This window comes from Haliaeetus leucocephalus, unplaced genomic scaffold (genome assembly GCF_000737465.1).
Source record: "Haliaeetus leucocephalus isolate CR32 unplaced genomic scaffold, Haliaeetus_leucocephalus-4.0 Scaffold262, whole genome shotgun sequence".
Classification (NCBI taxonomy): Eukaryota; Metazoa; Chordata; class Aves; order Accipitriformes; family Accipitridae; genus Haliaeetus; species Haliaeetus leucocephalus.
In genome coordinates this window covers 10,839,412-10,857,310 of record NW_010972698.1, presented here as the reverse complement: position 1 = coordinate 10,857,310, position 17,899 = coordinate 10,839,412, and the positions used below count along the sequence as shown (strand labels likewise).

The 17,899-nt window shown below is 47.9% G+C and overlaps 1 protein-coding gene across 4 annotated transcripts; it reads right to left on the bottom strand.

The window, feature by feature from the left end:
* Window positions 1–1,797: 1,797 nt before the first annotated feature.
* On the bottom strand, window positions 1,798–17,891 carry RRAGB (Ras-related GTP binding B). Of its 4 annotated transcripts, XR_774465.1 has the most exons (11): window positions 17,360–17,891; window positions 15,049–15,148; window positions 13,993–14,059; window positions 12,737–12,959; window positions 10,540–10,635; window positions 8,824–8,946; window positions 6,505–6,596; window positions 5,429–5,544; window positions 4,076–4,405; window positions 2,458–2,856; window positions 1,798–2,065 (listed from the first exon to the last, which is right to left on the bottom strand). XR_774465.1 is itself a non-coding variant. In XM_010569078.1 (9 exons), the coding sequence occupies exons 1-9, from the start codon at window positions 17,384–17,386 to the stop codon at window positions 4,308–4,310; spliced, it is 942 nt and encodes a 313-aa protein (XP_010567380.1). In that variant the 5' UTR covers window positions 17,387–17,891; the 3' UTR covers window positions 2,330–4,307. The 4 variants fall into 4 exon arrangements, 1 of the variants encoding a protein (XP_010567380.1); XR_774463.1 differs by having other exon boundaries at window positions 2,458–4,405; XR_774464.1 differs by having other exon boundaries at window positions 1,798–2,062; window positions 2,720–4,405.
* Window positions 17,892–17,899: the final 8 nt, after the last annotated feature.

The window sequence follows — 17,899 nt, the reverse complement described above, 5'->3', positions numbered from 1 at the left end:
TGCCGGCGGTTGGGGGAGCAGGGCGGGGGGGACCGGGGTGTACCCCCTCCCCGCAGCCACATCTCTTCGAGGATGACTTCGAGTGGTCCCTTGAGCTTTGCCGCAGCGACGGGGGCACGTGAAGGTCCAAACCCACCGGCCTTTCGGCTCCAAGGAGCAGGACCCTTGGTTTCAGCATCAAGACTGAATCCAGGTCCACGGAGACGGCCACCACGGGCGATGGACGTAGCCCTCCGCCCGCTGAGCTCATCTGGAGGCTCTAACCCAGCACTCTGCAGTCGCTCCGTCGTTAAACACAGATGGGATCATCGATTCCATGAAATGAAACCCACAGGATCTTGGCGACGCACCACCCTGCCTCTCTCCTCCCCGATGAGCCGGATCCACCGCCGTTGGCATCTCAAGATCCAACCATACTGAGCTGTTCATGCAAAGTGCTTTGGCTCTGGAGAACACCCCTCCGAGTGCAGGTCTCGACCCCCTTCCAGCCAAGCGCAACCTGAGCAACCCCAAACATCGACACAGTCCTTCTTGAGAAACATATGGAAAAATGGGCGATAAGGTAGAAAATTGAAGGAACTAGTGGATTCGAGGGGTTGTCGTGAGCATCGGGAAGTCCCCGCGGTTATGGAGGAGCTGACTGTTCCTCGCTCTTCAGCACTTTTGAGACCCCAAGCTGGACCCCATGTCTAGTTTGGGGTTCCCTAGCGCAAGAAAAGCAGGCACAGAGATACTGGAGCACATCCAGGAGGTACAAGGAGAGGCCGAGGGCGCTGGGTCAGCTCAGGGGCTCTCACTGCTGCCTGCAAGGACGTATCCGGAGGGGACGGGAAGAAGCCAGGCTCTTGGTGGAGAGGGGTGGGGACAGGACAAGAGGCAAGGGCTCAAGCTGCAACACAGGAAGCTCCGATACACAGATTTTTATTATTAATTTTAAAATCATGAGGGTGATCACACAATGGAATGGAGCTCTTGGATAGGAAACCCCATCCTTGGAGATGTTCAAGTCCCCGAGCGGTCCACGCAGACCTGCCTGCAGCAGGACGATGGACATGGAGACGAGACCTCGCCTACGTAATTCTGTGCCAAGCCACAAGCGTTTGAGATACAAGTGGATCTTGGACGCAAGATCTTCTGAACTCCAGACCCTGAGGGATGGTGCGGACGCTACTCATGAGGTGCCTACAAGTCACAATTAAGCAGAGCAAAGCGACTGTCAGGGAAATTGAGCTCACCCTGCAGCATCCACGTCACCCACTGGATGTGTTCGAGGATCTCGATCCCAGCTGGAGAGCAGTACCCGGCAGCCAATGGGCACCGCAGACCCACATCCATCCCACCCAGCCACTTCTCATCTCCTGGAGACGTTGACGCTACCACTACTACATGCCACTAAGGAGGTAAAACGAAATGCGGTACTCCAGGAGAGCTCCGAAAGCTCAGCTGATCTGAACGCAGCTCATCACAGGGGTACCAGCTGCTTGTTCACCCTCAAGTCGACCCTACTTGAGTCATCCATGCTTAGTCCAATGCAGGTAGCAGGAAAGAGATGGTTGGAAAACCTACAGTACTAAGACACACACAGCAATCAGAACCTGCCCAGACCACTTTAAAGAGGGACAGCTGAGCTTACGGCCACCATCCCACCTCCCCATCCCCAGGGAACTCGCCTCCAGGCCACACGGCAGCTCCAAGAGGAAAGGCAGCCTGTGGAAAGGAACAGGGTCAAGCAAGGGCGTGTATTCAGTATCTTCACAAGAGGCGGCATGAAGTTTCTACTAGTTCCAAAGTAGGAGGGACCTCTGCCATCTCATTGAGATTGTACGGTTTGGCTCTTTGGGGCCAGACTCGCACATGAGTATGTTTGTAAAAGCAACATCTGGAGCAGGCATCAAGTTGTTTAGTTTTGTTTTTTTTTTTGATAGAGCCACCAGAGTAAGGGGCTAAGTCTTCCAGAAGGTAGGGCAAAGGTGCTGGAGCCTGATCCACCAAGCCTTGCTGCTCAGCAATGTCAAGGGCAGTCGCCTGACAGCATGCACACAGAGCAACGCCAGCAGCATCTCTGCTAGAGAGCAAAAGGAAAACATTGATTTCAAAAAAGCCCCCAAAAATACGCATACTTCAGGAAAATAGATTTGCGGTTAAGAGAGAAGAGCAGAACTTTAGCTACCACCATCATATTGCCAGCCCCGGAGAGGCTTCAGCCAGCCAGGGTACCTGCACACTGGGTTTGGCTCCCCACCAGCTATCAGACCCCTCTTCCTTCACAGCAGTTTGTTCCCTGCATCCCCACCCCACATTTTCCCCCCTTAACATTATCCCACTTTCACACGCCAAGCAGTTTATCCCTTAATGAAGCCCAACAGCAACACCTTGTAACCATGGAAATAAGGCAGCATCTCCCACTGTCCCTTCCTCCATCTCCAGCAGGAACAGCTGCCTGCTATGAAAACGTACTTGCAGCAGAAGGTGCTTCAATCTGCACCAGAATTGTGGCCATAAACCATCTTCTGCTCTCCTGAAGCCACAACAGCTGCCCATCTCCAGCAAGCAGAGCCCTTCCCAGTAATCCCTCAGAGGTGATGTTCCCAAGGCTCCGACAACATATGGATCAGCAGAGACTCATCCTCTTGCTCTGCTCAACAGCACTGAGGGCAGGGTTTGAGTGCAGAAAGCCATGAAGTTTCTCCGCTGTACCAGAGCAAAAGCAGGGACTGACCTTGTCCAAGTGGTGGGGCAGCATCCGCAAGAGGGAACTGGAGTCACATTTCAGCTTGCTCCAGCCCAACGTCAGACAAAAGTGACCATGGGCAAGATTTGCTATTCCCGCTCCAGGACCGGGACCGTATTCCACACCTGCAAGCACCAAAGACAAATGGAAACCCTCTGCTGCATCTCCAGCCCGTTTCCAAGCTCTCCAGAAACTCCAGCACCCAAATCGTTAATAGGAATCTCGGCAAGTTCCTCTCCCACGGGGATGCTGACTTGAGGATTCTCACTGAAAACACACCCAGCCTGACAGAGCACCAACGCATCTGCTGAGCAGGCGGTGCAAGACACGGGTGTTTAATGCCGTAAAGATTGGGAATTGATGGAAGACTTTGTGCGGAGCCCACCCTCAGCTCTCCAGCCGAGAGGTGCCCTTTAGCTCCCCGTTCTCATGTAACGGGCTCACCCCATCAGATTTTTCCCACCCTCCCCAGTGCGTGTGTGGGCAGGGATACAGGGGGGAAAAGCATGATTTTGAGAATACAAAGCGGAGAGCTAGGCTCAGAGTCACCACACCCTTTTTTATATAGTAATTCGATGCAGCAAGAGAGATGCTGGCAAGCATCAGCTCCCACCCAGCAAGCCAGAGATTCCCCTAACTCACACTGCTTTTGTTGTTCCCATGTTTAATGGAAATGCACACAAAAAATTCATTAAAAAAATAGACAGTAGCGTCAAGTAACATCGGTGCCAAACACTGTCCAACTGGCTCATCGCAAACACAGCTAATATAGCTCATGCACACACCACCCATCACACGTTCTGGGGCTCCTCTGTGCCCATGCCAGCCCCTCCTGGATCACGAGGATGAAGACCAGGCATGCCAGGACCATCTCGCTGCTTGGTCAACTAGGGTCTTTGGCCCCTTTTATTTACCATGGTCTTTCCATCACTTTGGCAAGTGTCAAGAGGCCAATGCCAGCCTGACTGCTTCACCCGCTGAGTGCATTTTGCCTCCACGTCAGGCTGGAGCGGGGGAAATTATCTTAAATGAAACTCTGGAATGGCCTTCAATGACCTCCCAATACCGTGGAAGGAGAAATGCAGCTTGCCAAAGCTGCCCTAGGTTTTAGAAGAAAGAAAACCCACTTTCCAAAGCTCTAGGATTTGAAATCCCTGGTAGCAAAAATTTATTTTCATGACTGAAGACAAGGAGAAATTTATAAACGTATTCTAGCAACCAACCAATAAAACAGTAAATATTCCATTCCTGTGACTTATACGATCACCCGGGAGCAAAACATCCAAAACGGCTCTGCCATGTGCCACCATGACAACCAGGAGTACGAGATCACGTGCACATCACCTGTCCTTACTTCTTCCCAACCCCACATACGCCAGGGAAGTCTCTTTTGAAGGTCCGCAGTGTATCCAGACATCCTCCGAGTGACTAGTGTCCAACGTTAAAAGGAGAAAAAATAAAGCAGCACACTCATTTCAAAGCCCAACAAAGACATCAACATTGTTAGATTCTCCTAAAAATAAGTAGTTCCAATTCATTTTTTCTCCCCCCAAAGACCGTGTGCCTTGGCCAGCGTTCAGCGCATGAGCAGGCTGTGCTTTGGTCCATCCACTCTCTCCAGCTTCTCAAAGTGTTTTCTGGCATTGCGGATGTTTATCAGCGTAGCTGCAGAAGCTAGGACGGAAAAGGGACAGGGGAGATAAAAGAAATTAAAAGGGATGCAAGTAACCAAGTCCTCAGAAGTTAAGCGCTGCCTAAAAGCAACATCCCTGTCAGCAAGCTCTCTTATTTCAACCCCACTGCTCCCTAGCCGTGCAAAATTTAACACTGGAAGGTCTGGGCTGTTTGCTGACCTCAGTACAACACCAAGGAAGAGTCAGAGTCAACTACGGTCAAGCAGTTCGCTCACAGGGATAGCTGCACAAGTCACCACAGCTGCTCATTTGCTGCTTCTAATCGCAATATCATCACAGCTGCTAATCCAGTTAGGGGGTTTACAGAGGTTTTCCCTAATTCAGTAAACCACTCAAAAAGAGGAGGACAGGAAGCATCAACACTGTAAGCCACAAGGCTGTCCTGGACAGTGTCTCTGAAGCACCTCGAATCCTAACAGAGCAGTTTCAGTTGGAGTTGTGCAAACAGTTAAACAGTCACGCTGTGCCTGTAAGGGCTGGCGCTGCTGGCTGCAGTTTCTTCTTTAAGATAAATAGATGCTACTATAATTAGAGTCCTTGCCCACTAAGACAGTTCAGGCAGCAAGAGCAAAAACTCAAATATGATCCATCCCTGCTTCCTCTCCAAAAACTACTGGGGCTGACAGATCAGAACAGCCCAAAATAGGTTATTAGACATGACCTACTAAATCAGGTCACATCTGTTACAGCGGTTCCCCACCACTGCTACGATCCTCCACTCGACAGCAACAAATAGCTTGGCTGTCAAAGGCACACGTCTCTTGCCTCCTGCAAGGTAAGTCACTTTTTAACCACCTTCCGCCACCCTCTGCTCAGACAGGGCAAACCAGCAGGACAGCAGATCCCTCTGTCTTTTAATTACAATCAGTTTTACTGCTTTGCCTGGTGTTTTGTCATTTTTACAAGGGAAACACAGTTTAAACTAGACTCATTCAGCTTTTTGTCCCTGCAAACAAACAAAAAAAAAAAAAGAGGCCAGAGGCTTGTCTTCACTTCAACTTACGTATTGAGGGGTCTGACATCACCACCATCACATATGTATTTGATGTAAAGATGTCAATGAAAGCAGCAAAGTTAGAGTTCCTGACCTCCATGCTCTGGAAAGAAGCTGCCAGCTTACTAAGAGGGGAGGAAAAAAAGAGAAAGAAAGAAAAAAAAGTAAGAGTAAATGAACTATTTACTGTAACATTGCTCAAACAGCTTTTGCGCCCACATAGCCAACATCCCATTATTTGAGTTGTTGGTAACAAAGAAGTGTTTGAGTTCCCACTTGGGGAGCAACACCAGGTGCAACTCCAAGTTTGGTTGGTTTTGTTGTTTTGTTTTACAAAAGAAAAAACTCTTTAGTTTTAAGCTAAACGAGAACAATATAAAGTGATTTGCACATTGAATGGTGAAGGTAACTCAAGATATGCAACCCCACTGACTGAGTCTGCTACACCCAGGCAGTCAACATCAATTGCCCCACAGATGTAACAGCTCAGCCGTTTAGAAGGCCAGGTGAACCCTCTGTGGATAACCAGTAGAAGTTAAGTATAAAACTGAAACATCTGGAGATGACTCTGTAAACCATGCAGCCACTTCTCCATCCTATTCAGGCTCCAAACACTTGCAGATACTACCAACTCACTGTGGAAAACCTGGAGGCTGTTCAAAAGCCAAGCTTTCTGCTTTTCTGTTCGAAATATTGATAAATAGGGTCTGCAAGCCTCTTCCTCCCAAACCAGCATTGTGGTACAGGGTCTGAAGCAAAGCTTTCCACCTGACTTTCTGCAGCACTGTTGACTGTCACTCATTTATCAGTTCAGTCCTGGAACTTCCCTACCTTGCCCAGGAGAATGAGGCCTAGAAGAAAACGGCCATTTCAAAACAAACCTCTTTCAACCATCAGCAAAGGAGGAAGTTACAAAAGATAACAATTAACTCAGTTGTGTTTAAGCGTGGTGCAATTTAACTATGGCATCTCAGCTTGCTGAGGAGTCACAGAACTAGTATTAATTTGGAGAGCCCTCGTGCTTCTGGATGAAGCCGAAATACCTGCTGAGGTATCTTCCCCACCTAATGATTAAACCAGCTCACCTGCAACTTAGCTTGAATTGTTTAATAATGTTGCTGATTTTCTCAAATCTGTGGACATCCCGCTGTTCTTTGCACTGATAGTGAGAAATGACCTGGAAGGCAGAAAGAGAGAAAGAGTGCAGAGTTAGCAATTTATTTCAGCACAGGTTTCTCAGACTGGACAGCAATCGTGGGAAACAGGTGGTGACCAGCACCCTTTGCCTTTTGCAGATTGAATCTTGGCAACTATTTGCAACAATACTTGTGGTGCTTTCATGGTAAAAGAAGACTCAGCAATACAATCACCAGGAAGCCTTTCACAAGCGCAGATACAAGTATGTAAGATATGCAAGAGACCTCCATTTGAGGTGTGAATACTCCAACTTAGCAGGAATTTAAACCTTGATTCAAAGAAAAAGAAAGTGCAAGGAGAGGAAAAAAAAATGCAAGACCATCACTTCAGGTAGGGGAAACAGACACCTGACAAAGGCTGAAACAGCTTTTCCCTCCTAAGCCTATTGTGCTGCAGATTCTCAAGGACTGAACCTGAGAAATTTCCCATTCTGCAACAGGTAGGATGCACAAGCACTGCTCTCAAAGCCAAAGCAAGCCATTCCTCCCTAAGAAAAGCGGAACAAAGGCAGCTGGTTTCCTAGGGAGTTCTTTCTCCACCAGTTCACGGAGTCAGACCAAGACTGCGCTAAGCTGCCTGCATTCAGATCAGTTCCCCTCCTCTTCCTCCCACACAGTGATCCAGCAGCAACATGTAGACCTTAGTGCCTGGCTGCAAAGATTCAAAGGACCAAAAGTTTTTAGAAATCCTTGCAGTGTGATCCACAGCTATTTCTCCCTGACCATTTTCACAAGGCCGGCAGCCTACAGACCTTTACTCCTCAGCCAAGTTAGCTAACGGACCAAGAACTGCATTTACTGCATAAGGGGAATGGCACACAATCAATCAGTTGCATCACCTTTGCTCTCACAGCAAACCAAAAAGGAGTGTTTTAAAAACACTTACGCTGTGTGCTTTAAGTTCTTAAGAATCATGAAACCAACTGCTACTGGAAATGTCAGATGCCCTTGCGCAAGGATGTTAAACCCTTTTCTACCTATGGAATCACATTTAACAGGCTTGCGAGAACGAAGGTTTTGGGTTTTTTTTTTTCCCCTTGAGCACCTTAAAACAATCATGTACGTCCTACTTTTTAAACCTGCCCAATTATTCACACAAGTACAGGTTTAGCCAGATTCAAGGATTGCATTCATACCAAAGCCTTCATTGTATGCAAGTCCATTCCTTAACTTTCCAGATAGGTTTTTCTGTTACTGTGATTTGAATACAATTTCAGAGTAAGATTTCACTTCAGGAGAAAAGAGTCCTGAGGGGAAGTTTAAATATATGAAAAAAGTGAGAAGAAAGAGTCTTGTAAAAATTCACCATTACGCTGAAAATAAGCATAGAATTTTTGCAGCAAAAGTTATTCTTTTTCAGTAAAAAGTACTTATAACAAAAGTACTGTTACATACCACCAAGGTGGAACTATTTGTTATCTACAAAAGGTCAAAAAGCAGAACTTGCAAAAAATGGCGGGTGTTTACTTCTGATAGTTTAAAAAGTGAGAAAAGTAACAGTTCCTTTTCCACATTCCCTCCATCATTTCAAAATCAGACATTTGGCCATCAGGGAAAACACTCAAAAAAATTCAAACCCATTCCTTCAGGTCAGCAAGGATTTTGGTGCAAAGTCTGAAGAGACCAAGCCAGAAACCAAGAGTATGGATGGACAAGCAGCAATGGTTGTTTTAACCAACACATTTTACCTTGCAGAGACAACTGATTGGAAGCAGTTACCGTGTAGCCGGTAACTTTGAAAGCCATTGCAATCCAATTGCTTGTGATCCTCTATCCATACTCCGGGTTTGTAGAGCATCAGACGAAAAAAATAAAAGCAGAAATCAAGACCAGTTAAAATGCCAGCCCAGGAGGAACTGAAAAGGCTAATTTCAAGCTAAAGAAGGTTCTTGCCCTGTGCAGAAAGGAATTCTCAAAAATGTCCCACAGTCAACAACAGAATGGGGATATGAAACCCCCTCACAGCCTGGAAGAGGGAAATAACCATCAAGCCCTCAGCTAAACTGCTAGAAGTGGAAATTTTGGGAAGGTCCCGTGAGCCATGGAGTCACGTCAGCTACTTTCAATATCACAAGGCCTGGATCAATGCATTCTGCCATCTGGCGCTGGCACCTCTCTTTGGGCTACTGCCACAACAGCACTTTCCATTAAGGGAACTCCATCCTAGGCTGGGCAGAGGAACCCGAAGGGCAGAACTGCTGTATTCACCAGGAAAGTGGCTCTCTCAAACAGAAGCACTTCATCTGCCTCGATGATCTGAGCAAAGTTCCTCAGGTTCATTTCCAGCTGCTGGACATTGGGGATCAGCTGATAGACTATACTGGACCATGCCTGTCAATGAAGAAAGACACAACACAAGGGCTGCATTAGCATTCCTCTGCCTCATCCCTTTGTTAAGCAATGTGCTCAAAAACAGATTATTTGCACTTCTGGGTGTTGATAGCCTAGGCAAGACTGAGAAGCTTCTCCCACCTCTGTGTCCAGGTATCTCTACTACAGTGGAGACTACCAGTGGTACCCCAGACCTGAGTCATCTTCACTACGTCAAGTTCTTCTCCACATCAGTCACAGAGAAACTAGAATACTATTAAACAGGCTTCAATCATCCTCATTTTAAGCTTGCAATGCTTCCGTCTACTGCTCCCAGATAAACTTGCTCAAGTTTTCAGAGGTTTTTTTTAAATCTTGAGCAAGGTCAACATGCAGATGGATACTTGGCAGCTCATCACTGATCCAAACAGAAAGCTCTAATCTAACCCAATGAGTCAGGAACAAGCCCAGAAGGGACTGGGGATGCCATAATAGGCGTCTGTCCTCATTCAGACTCAGGTCCTCCACACTCAGCTTTACCTCACTGCCTACATACTGACCCAGGTTCGCGTCAGTGCCTGACCGCATGCTCCATCCCAGGAGGCAGGGGGTATCCTACTTACCAAGTACCTGATATTTACCAAACACTCTGACCATCCCACTTGCCAAATGCAAAGTTAAAAGCCCAAGCCAAGGGCACAAGCTCTGAAGAGCTCCAGCAGGGCTGTGTCTAGAACAGCACAGGTCTGCCGCTGTATAACCTGCTCAAATAAAGTAACCAGCGTAACTGATGAACATCAGGGATGCCTGCAGGAGGACAGGGTACACCACTGCTTGGGAAGGCTGATTTCTAGAGGGAGCTGGGTACATGCTTTATGAAGAGTGATGTCTGGCATACGGTACTGTACCAGCCTCAGCCAAATGCATCATACAGTGAAGGCAGGGGAATTTGCTGCAGCTTGGGATGGATTTGCTAGGATGGTGAAATCTGCCATGCAAAGTCCCACCAAAGTCAAGAGAAAGAGCCAAATGGTCCTCACCTTCAGACAAGCAACCCAGCCACTCCACTACCACCACTGCTTATTAGCATTAGCTAACAATTATAACAATCATTTGCTCTCAGTGTAGCCCAGGTACCACTCACTACTCCCACACCTGGAAGACCTCTGACACTGCAGTCAAGACTGACAGCAAAAAAAAAAACAACCCACAAAACCCCCCCCCCAAAACCCTCCCCTCCCAAAAGCAAAGCAAATTCCCAGGATGGTAAATGCACGTGTTTTAACAGTGCTGCAGAGAAACACAGGAAACAACTCCATGGATAAACATGACTAAAAGATGCAGCAGCTCTTTCTAAAGTAGCCAGGCAAAGTGTTTAAGCAGTATTAAGATACTGACACCAGGACTCCAACATGTGGAGGGGTTTTACTTTTTCTAATTAAAACCAGGATGCTCAGATACCGTTTACAACAGCTAACCTCCAGAAGTAGTTGCTGCAGAACTAAAAAGGACCAGTCACCAATCAACCAGTAGCAACTAACCACTTGGCTTCCTCATGCTCTTGTTTTCAAGCAGGAGGGGGAAAGCCAGATACGGAGAGGAAGCTGTACAAACCTTGTAAAGTGTTTCATCCCAGATGGAAGTTCTAAAACAAACACATTCCAAGGGACGGGAAAGGCGCTTCAAGTCTTCCTCACGCTCTTTAAAAATCTGGGAAATAAAAAAAAATGATTAGCAGTTGAGTGTAAATATTTCTGCCTTTGGTGTGGTTGCTGTATTGCATTTACAGCATGCATTTCAAACAAACCTCAAGTACCTACAGCACTGGAGAAAACAGCAGCACAGCACGCTGGCCAGGACAGCTGGCAGAAATCCCTTCCACTGGGGCAGCAGGGACAAGCAGATCCTGGCTGTCTCACAATAGATCTGACTGGGACTCAAAGCTGAAATAACTATGGGTGTTGCGGAGTGGGAATGGAAGCAGACACGCACGAGTGTCTCTGAGGACCTACATTCTGACAAGTCCCTGGTCACCAGCAAAAATCTCCATCACTGAGAACAGGATAGGAAGCCAGCACTCGAGGTTCATCAATATGAGCAGCTCTGAGGCATGTACTTACACAGTCTTCTCTTCTCACACCACACTCTGCCCTTAGAATTTATGGTTACAAAAAAAAGTGGGCAGGGGGAACAGCAAAGACCAGACAGCCTTGTGCCAGGCTCCTACATAACTGCTAAAGAAGCAGCAGGACAGCCAGCCACATGCCTCTGCAGGGGAAGACACGATGACCACCTTCACCTCAGATTACTGTTTTTAGGACCATGACAGAACATTAACCGATCCCCATGAAATGCTGTGTAGGCCAACACTTACCATTTGGGTCCTGAGATACCAAAGGCTTCAGTAAGATTTATAGAGACAGTGATTTGGCCCAGTATTTGCGTGTTCTTCTGAGCAGCAGTTACCTCAAAACAGATCTCGATGGGTGTGCAGTGATACCCATTGAAAGCGTGCCTGAAGTAAGGCCCCTCTTCTGTCTACCCCTCAACCTCAGGGCCTCATTAGACCCTGCACAACTACGTAGAACCAGCATTTGTCCACTAGTCCCAAAACAAATCTGGACAGGACTGCATCAAGAAGACTTTAGACTCATCCTTCAGCCTGGAGGGAAGGCAGATGGAAGTGAGGAAAAGCTCCTTGAACCAACCCTATGAACAAACTTTGAGCTATTTCTGCACTGAGCTGGAGGGCAGAACTAAAACTGGAAGAGGAGGATCACCACTCTCAGACAAGTGTGAGTGATCTGAAGCCAACCTGCTACGTGGAAGAACTCTGTCTATGCAGGGAGGTCAGGGTGTGGTTTCAGCCGCAGGACCTCGCATGGCCTCCTTTACAGCTGCCCAGGCACATACTCACCAGGAATCAGAAGAGAGTTTAATAAGACTTCTTACTTCAGACAAAAGCCAACAGCCTAAAGGGGCCTCCAAACTTGCTGCAAGCCAGGGAGTGGCCAAGCAGCCAGGGATGTGCTTGTCTAACCCACAAAGCTAATTCTTCTTTTGGTATCAGGAGTTGGTTGCTTTTCAGTCCAAGCTGAAAAAGCAAGGTTGGTAGGAACTCAACATCTTCCAATCTCCCTGCAACCTTTCAAAAGCCCTGAAAAGAACAGAAAACACCAAACATCTCTGAAAGGTTGATCCCCAGCCTTTGCAGGATGCCTCTTGGGACAGAGGAGTGCTTAAGAGGTGATCTCTGGGCAGGCAAGCCAAACTGACAGAATCAACTGATAGAAACCACCTTCTAGTTAACTGGCAAAGTTTCAACTCTTTTTTTTTTTTTGGTGGTTATGCTTTAGAACAGACCCTATGCTGGACTGAAAGCAACAGCTAAAGAGAAACCAACCATCACTGTCACCACCATCATCCACAAAGGCACCCACGTGATGACCTGTGAGTTTAAGAGTGCTGGATTTCTTTCAGTTCTACCTTCCTTTCAGTTCTACCTCCCTTCTGGAGCCAAGGTCTGGTGAAAGCACTAGAATCAGTGCTATAAAAGAAAAGGCTTAGAGTATTTGTCACTAAAAAACATTGGTGCTGCTCTCCACTAGATTATATGCAAGAGATAGCAATGACATACAATTTAGAAAAGGCAGAAAAAGCTTAGAGGGCTTTGACAATCCTTAATATCTGAGAAACCCTTCTAGGAACAGTACTGATGGGGCTGTATTCGAAGTATGAAACAGTAACACATTAGCACAGTCAAAAGATGCTCTATTTGAAGGCATTTCTATGGCAACTATCAGCTTCTCACCAAATCACGCTGATCCTCCTGCACCAAGTCCATCTTGTGCACTAGACAGAAGATCTTTGCATCAGGAGAGTTCTGAAGAATTGCCTCCAAGCATGACTGGTAGTAGTGCATGTCCTTCTCCAGTTCACGGCTCTCTACATCAAAGACATAGATGAGGACTTCTACGTTGCGGAAGATGTTGTCCCGCTGACTGGTGAAGTAGTTCTCCATAAAGGTGTCCTGTCTGAGAAGGAGCAAAGCAACAAAGCAAGGAGACTCCCATCAGAGCAACCAGGTCTTGCTTAGCATTGTCAGGGAAGTTGCTACGTGTAAAGTACCTCCTGCTAGAAAAGCAAGGTTTGCATTTTGAGCTATGGACCCTATCACAGGAGTCCAGACAAGAACTCCATGGGTGGCAATATTCCCCATGACGTATGGGTCCCTAAGCATTTCCAACCAAGCCAAGTTGGATGCCCCTGAAGAGCATCTGCTCACCAGTCTCACAGGAAGCTGAAGCTTCCCTCACATCACAGCTGGCTGCTCAGTGTCCTCTGCAAACAGAGCTACATTGCTTCTGGACCCAGACTGGCTTTTAGAAAGTTACATATAAAAAAGCCAGGGTATCAGAAGCTAAAACATAACTAAAACCATCAGTATAGCCTGCTGTTACAGGATTTGAATCTCCTTTAACTTTTTTTGAATGTGGCTCAGACAACACATGAGGACATGAGAGCTGATGAAGCTTAGCAAAGTTGGATAGCTCTGCTGAGGCTCTGTCAGTGGGAGAGCATTCTTCAAAAAGCTGCTTCCAGGAGCCACAGGATCACTGTCAACCTTCAGCATCGCTTCTCAGCACACATCCCATTTGGATCAAGCTGGTGACGAGCAATTCTGAAACCCATGTTACCTCCCACCACCTCAGGAGAAAGTTCAGGTGAAGGGCTCAGCCTTTTTGCCAGCAGAAGAAAGGAGGCAGCAAGGGAAGGGTAGACCTCCAGACTGCGCCTTTTATGCAGGGGTAACTCAAGAGACAGCATAATCATGCCAACCTCTTCCACCCGCCTCCACACACAAGCCTAAGATGTGGCATCCATTCTTTCCGGAGCTGTCTCGCCAGTCTTACAGTGCACGCATGAAGCTTGTTCTACTCCCTTCATACACAAGCAGCATACTCGTCCCTCTGGGGCAGGAGGACCTCTGTTTTGTTACATCCCCAGCCTTATTCCCCAGAGCTAACCCCCAACGGTTTCAAAAGCAAAAGAATAAACAGTACCTACCCTCCGCAGTCCCAGAGGTTTAATACCAGGTTTCCTAGAAATCTAACATGGGAGTGCTCCACATCAACTGGAAAGAGACAACAAGAGTTTACCAACTGTACCACACGCCCGGATCAGAGCTACCTCCTTGGGCAGCCAAAAATGCCATTCTTCACAACACAGCCCACAATTTGTAAAATCCCATCTAAACAACATTGTTGTACATAAATCTGTAGCTGATGGTGCTATGGGAAGAGACAGTTCCCAGAGTAATTCAAGCCTTCCTACTCTCTGCCCAGGACACTATTCTCCTGAGAAGCACAGCAGGTTGTTCCCCTTTAACAACATGTTCTCTGATCTTTGTGGTATATTAAGAATGACATTAGTTCCAGCACACTCTGCAAGGCCTTAAGCAAGCCTCAAAAAAATAAAACCATAACACAAAGAATGTAAACTTTATGAACAGGCCAAATTTACAGCAAAGAGGAAACGTACACCAATCCATGACATTAAGTCCTCACAGATGCTTCCCAGTGAGGAGCATTAGATCCTGACAATTCATACCCCTGTTTCAGAGGAATCATTTATTGCTTTTTCAGATCTGTGGCTTTAGAGAAAAAAAAAGAAGACACTAATTAAGCCTAGTGTATCATCCTGCCAAAACCACAGGTGCATAGCTAGATCACTGTGCCTCCAGCTGCACTAGCGATCAGCTGGCTAACAACAGAAAAGCTTCACCAACAAGAAGGACCATGAGGAAGCTCTGAACACTCCTCCAACAATAGGTGTAGCTGCAGCAAAGGCTGCTTCCTGATCAAAAAAGAGTTAAGGATAAAAGTTCAAGAATAAAGCAGCATAACTGAACCTAGTCCTGCCTTCCTTTTCACTCCAGCTTCCTACCTCCCCTCAGCTGAACTCAGGAGTGAAGTTCCGTGTGAGGTGTGGCAGCTGGGAGGATCAGCAGACATCCACCCACTCCACAGGAGAGGCAGCGATTGCTGGAGGGAACAGCCTCACCCCTTTAATGAAGGGGGTTTGAGCCCTGAGAACTTGCAGTTCAAAGAAGAGAAGTCTTACTTGTGGCACCCAGGCGCCGTGTGTCCCTGGCGATGTAGTTTGCAAAGATAATGGACCTCATGCTGGTCTTCCCAGACCCACTTTTACCCATCAGCAGCACCTGGGAAGAAAAAAAAAAGAGAAGAAAGAATTAGCTACCACAGAGCACTAAGTCCTTCACGGCTCCCTGGGGTTTAACATCTTATTGCTGAAGCCACCAAAACACAGGACCAACATATTTCAGATGTGAATGCATCAGAAGAGAGAGGCAAAGAAGAGTACCATGCCTGGGAAAGTGGGAGAGACAGACATCCTTACCTCCTTGCTATCCATGGTCACTGAATCATGGTCAGACTGAAAACCTTTCCATCTTGTTTGCATTCTTGAACTATGTCCCCTGCACCCCACCAAGAATCTCTGCCCTTCCAGGCACCACACTCCTGTTCCTTCAACCAGCTGCCTACCACCCAGAAGGAAGTGCAGCCAGCCCACAGCCACTGTCCACCGGACCCCCTTTTCCCAACGCACGTTGGCAGAGGACTCACAACCAGCACTCGGGGAAGAGCGGGAGCTGCTCCCAAAGCTGCCACAGCCTCCCCAGTCCCCAGCCCCTTGCACCTGCACACTTTCCAAATGTGCTGGCACCACAGGTGAAGCCTTGATGTTTTTGATGACAGCAAAGGACTTTGCCAAGACAAAAGATCAGCTTTATCTCAAGCCTTTAAGACCAAGCTGGAAACAATCCCTTGCCCACTTGGCACTGGTATTCTCCACCCATTACTTCTCTTCTAATCACACTCTTTTCCTTCTCTTTATGCATCTTGCTTTCTCTTCCCCATCAGAAGTGAAATACAAGTTACTTTTCAAGCTTTAAGTGTCAGAAGACCAGCAAAAAGTTAAAAGCAGATGGGACAGCCCAGTTCAAGTGCACCAGGCTATCGTATAGGTGAGACACTTGACTCTAGAGTCCTGTTTGCAGACCATCAGGCCAAAGGAAAGGTAGCACCTTTGATAGCCAAAGGCTAGGTGATGACTGGGGGAGGGAAGAGGGGAGACAGTCACACAAGGCAAGGCTCTACATTGTGATCTAAAAATAAAAATTAAAAAACCCCCAACAGTGACAGCCAACACAGACTTGCTCACAAAAACAGCTGTTAAACAAGTTCCAGTTACAAAGTCAAATTCAGCCTTTGGCAACAGCTCTGAAAGTCTATCATCAAGGATAGGTTTCATGAGAGTGCAACCGGCCTGAGTCTGCCTGCCCAGCCCGCAGTGCCAAACGCTAGCTGGGAAGGCACTCGCTCAACTCCCAACCTCACTCTATGACTGCACAGCAACAGCTGCCAGAATCTCAAGGCAAAACAAGAGAGGCAGAATCACACCATCCTGTTTGCACAAGTTATCCTTCTGAGAGCAACTGCAACATTTCACAGGCTGGCAAGTGCCCTTTCCAAAAAGAAGCTGACCACACGCCTCAATGGTTTGGTAACAAGGACTGTTCCTCAGAGAGGCAGGCTGGTCAGGTCATACCTACCAGCCTTTCCAGAGCAAACCCCTGGAAAGCTACGCTGTCTTCTCCCCTGAGCTACTCACAGAGCAGAAAGACGGAACATCAACATATCTTATTTCATACCACCTGCAGAAATTCAATACGGCTCCAAGGCACAGCCCAAGTCAGCCTACACGCAAACCCAATTCCCAAGTTTTAGACCGCGGAGGCCTTTCAAAGGGTTCAGACACCAGCACATAGGGCCAGGCAGGAAACCCAATTCCAGCACACCATGGAAAGACCAGCTGTATATTCTCTACGCAGCCACTTTAATGGCTTTGAATATGCTTACTGCTGGAATACACCTACCCCCCCACCCCAATCCTCAGAAAAAGCGCTACTCCTTCCCCATGGGTTAAGTTTCATCCTCCCAGGCGCCCTCAGCGAATTATGAGCTCCCCACGCAAGTTTCTGTAACACACCAGAAGGGTCTCCCCACAGGCCAGCGAAGCAGGTTAGAGCATATCCTCTTCCCTCGCGCTGCGGGAGGTACTCAGCAAGCAAAGGGTTTTGCAACACATACCAGAAACACTCATACAGCAGTTATAGAGGATGGCCCTGCAGTGAGGTTGCCCTACCGCTCATGCCAGCGAATCAACCCAAACCCGATTTTAATTTCTAGCACTTTAAGCAAAGGACATATCTGCTGACTCCGAGAGTCTTAAGAGGTACCTGGCAGCCAAAAAAACACACCGAGGTAGAGATGCAAACACATAACGACATTAGCAAACGCAGATGGGGAAGGAAAACACAACTGTGAAGGATTCTCCTTTCACTTCTTACCTTTTTCTTCATGGCTGTGCTTGGCATCACCCACCTACAGAGAGAAGACCATCTTCTTACATTGCTCTACTTTCCTCACTTAGAGGCTTCACTTCAACGTCCAAATCCCACCCACAGAAGCACCGTGCAAAAGGGGAAGCGCTCCCACACTGACATAATTCCCCCCAACCTCCACCTCACCAGGCACTTGACAGCTTCTGCTCCAGACGGCCTAGGGAAACTTTAGCAAAACCCTCCAACACGCCCATGACGAACAACGTTCCCGTAATTACACGGCCGAAACAGGCCTAAGCAGGATAAACGCGGCCAGCGCTGGAAGGCAGCGGGAGACACCCGCACAGCTCCCGGGCCGCTCGGGGCTCCTCGCCCACGACAGCCAGGGCCGGCCCCACCCGCAGTCCCTACTCCTACCCCTTCCCCCCGGGATGCTCCGGAGCCCGCACCAAGCAACCCATGACCGCGGCGTCACATGTCCACACCCCCCGCTCCCCGCCGCCGGCCCGCACCGGCACCCAGCACCGACCACCGGCCTCCGGACAG

What these genes read in the sequence shown, in the direction of transcription:
- RRAGB (XM_010569078.1), bottom strand. Translation starts at nt 17,386, where the DNA reads ATGCCAAGCACAGCCATGAAGAAAAAG. An exon ending in AGGAGGATCAGCGTGATTTG is followed by an intron (nt 10,636 to 12,736) that starts GTGAGAAGCTGA and finishes TTTATTTCCCAG; the next exon opens with ATTTTTAAAGAGCGTGAGGA. An exon ending in TTGAGAGAGCCACTTTCCTG is followed by an intron (nt 6,597 to 8,823) that starts GTGAATACAGCA and finishes TCTGCCTTCCAG; the next exon opens with GTCATTTCTCACTATCAGTG.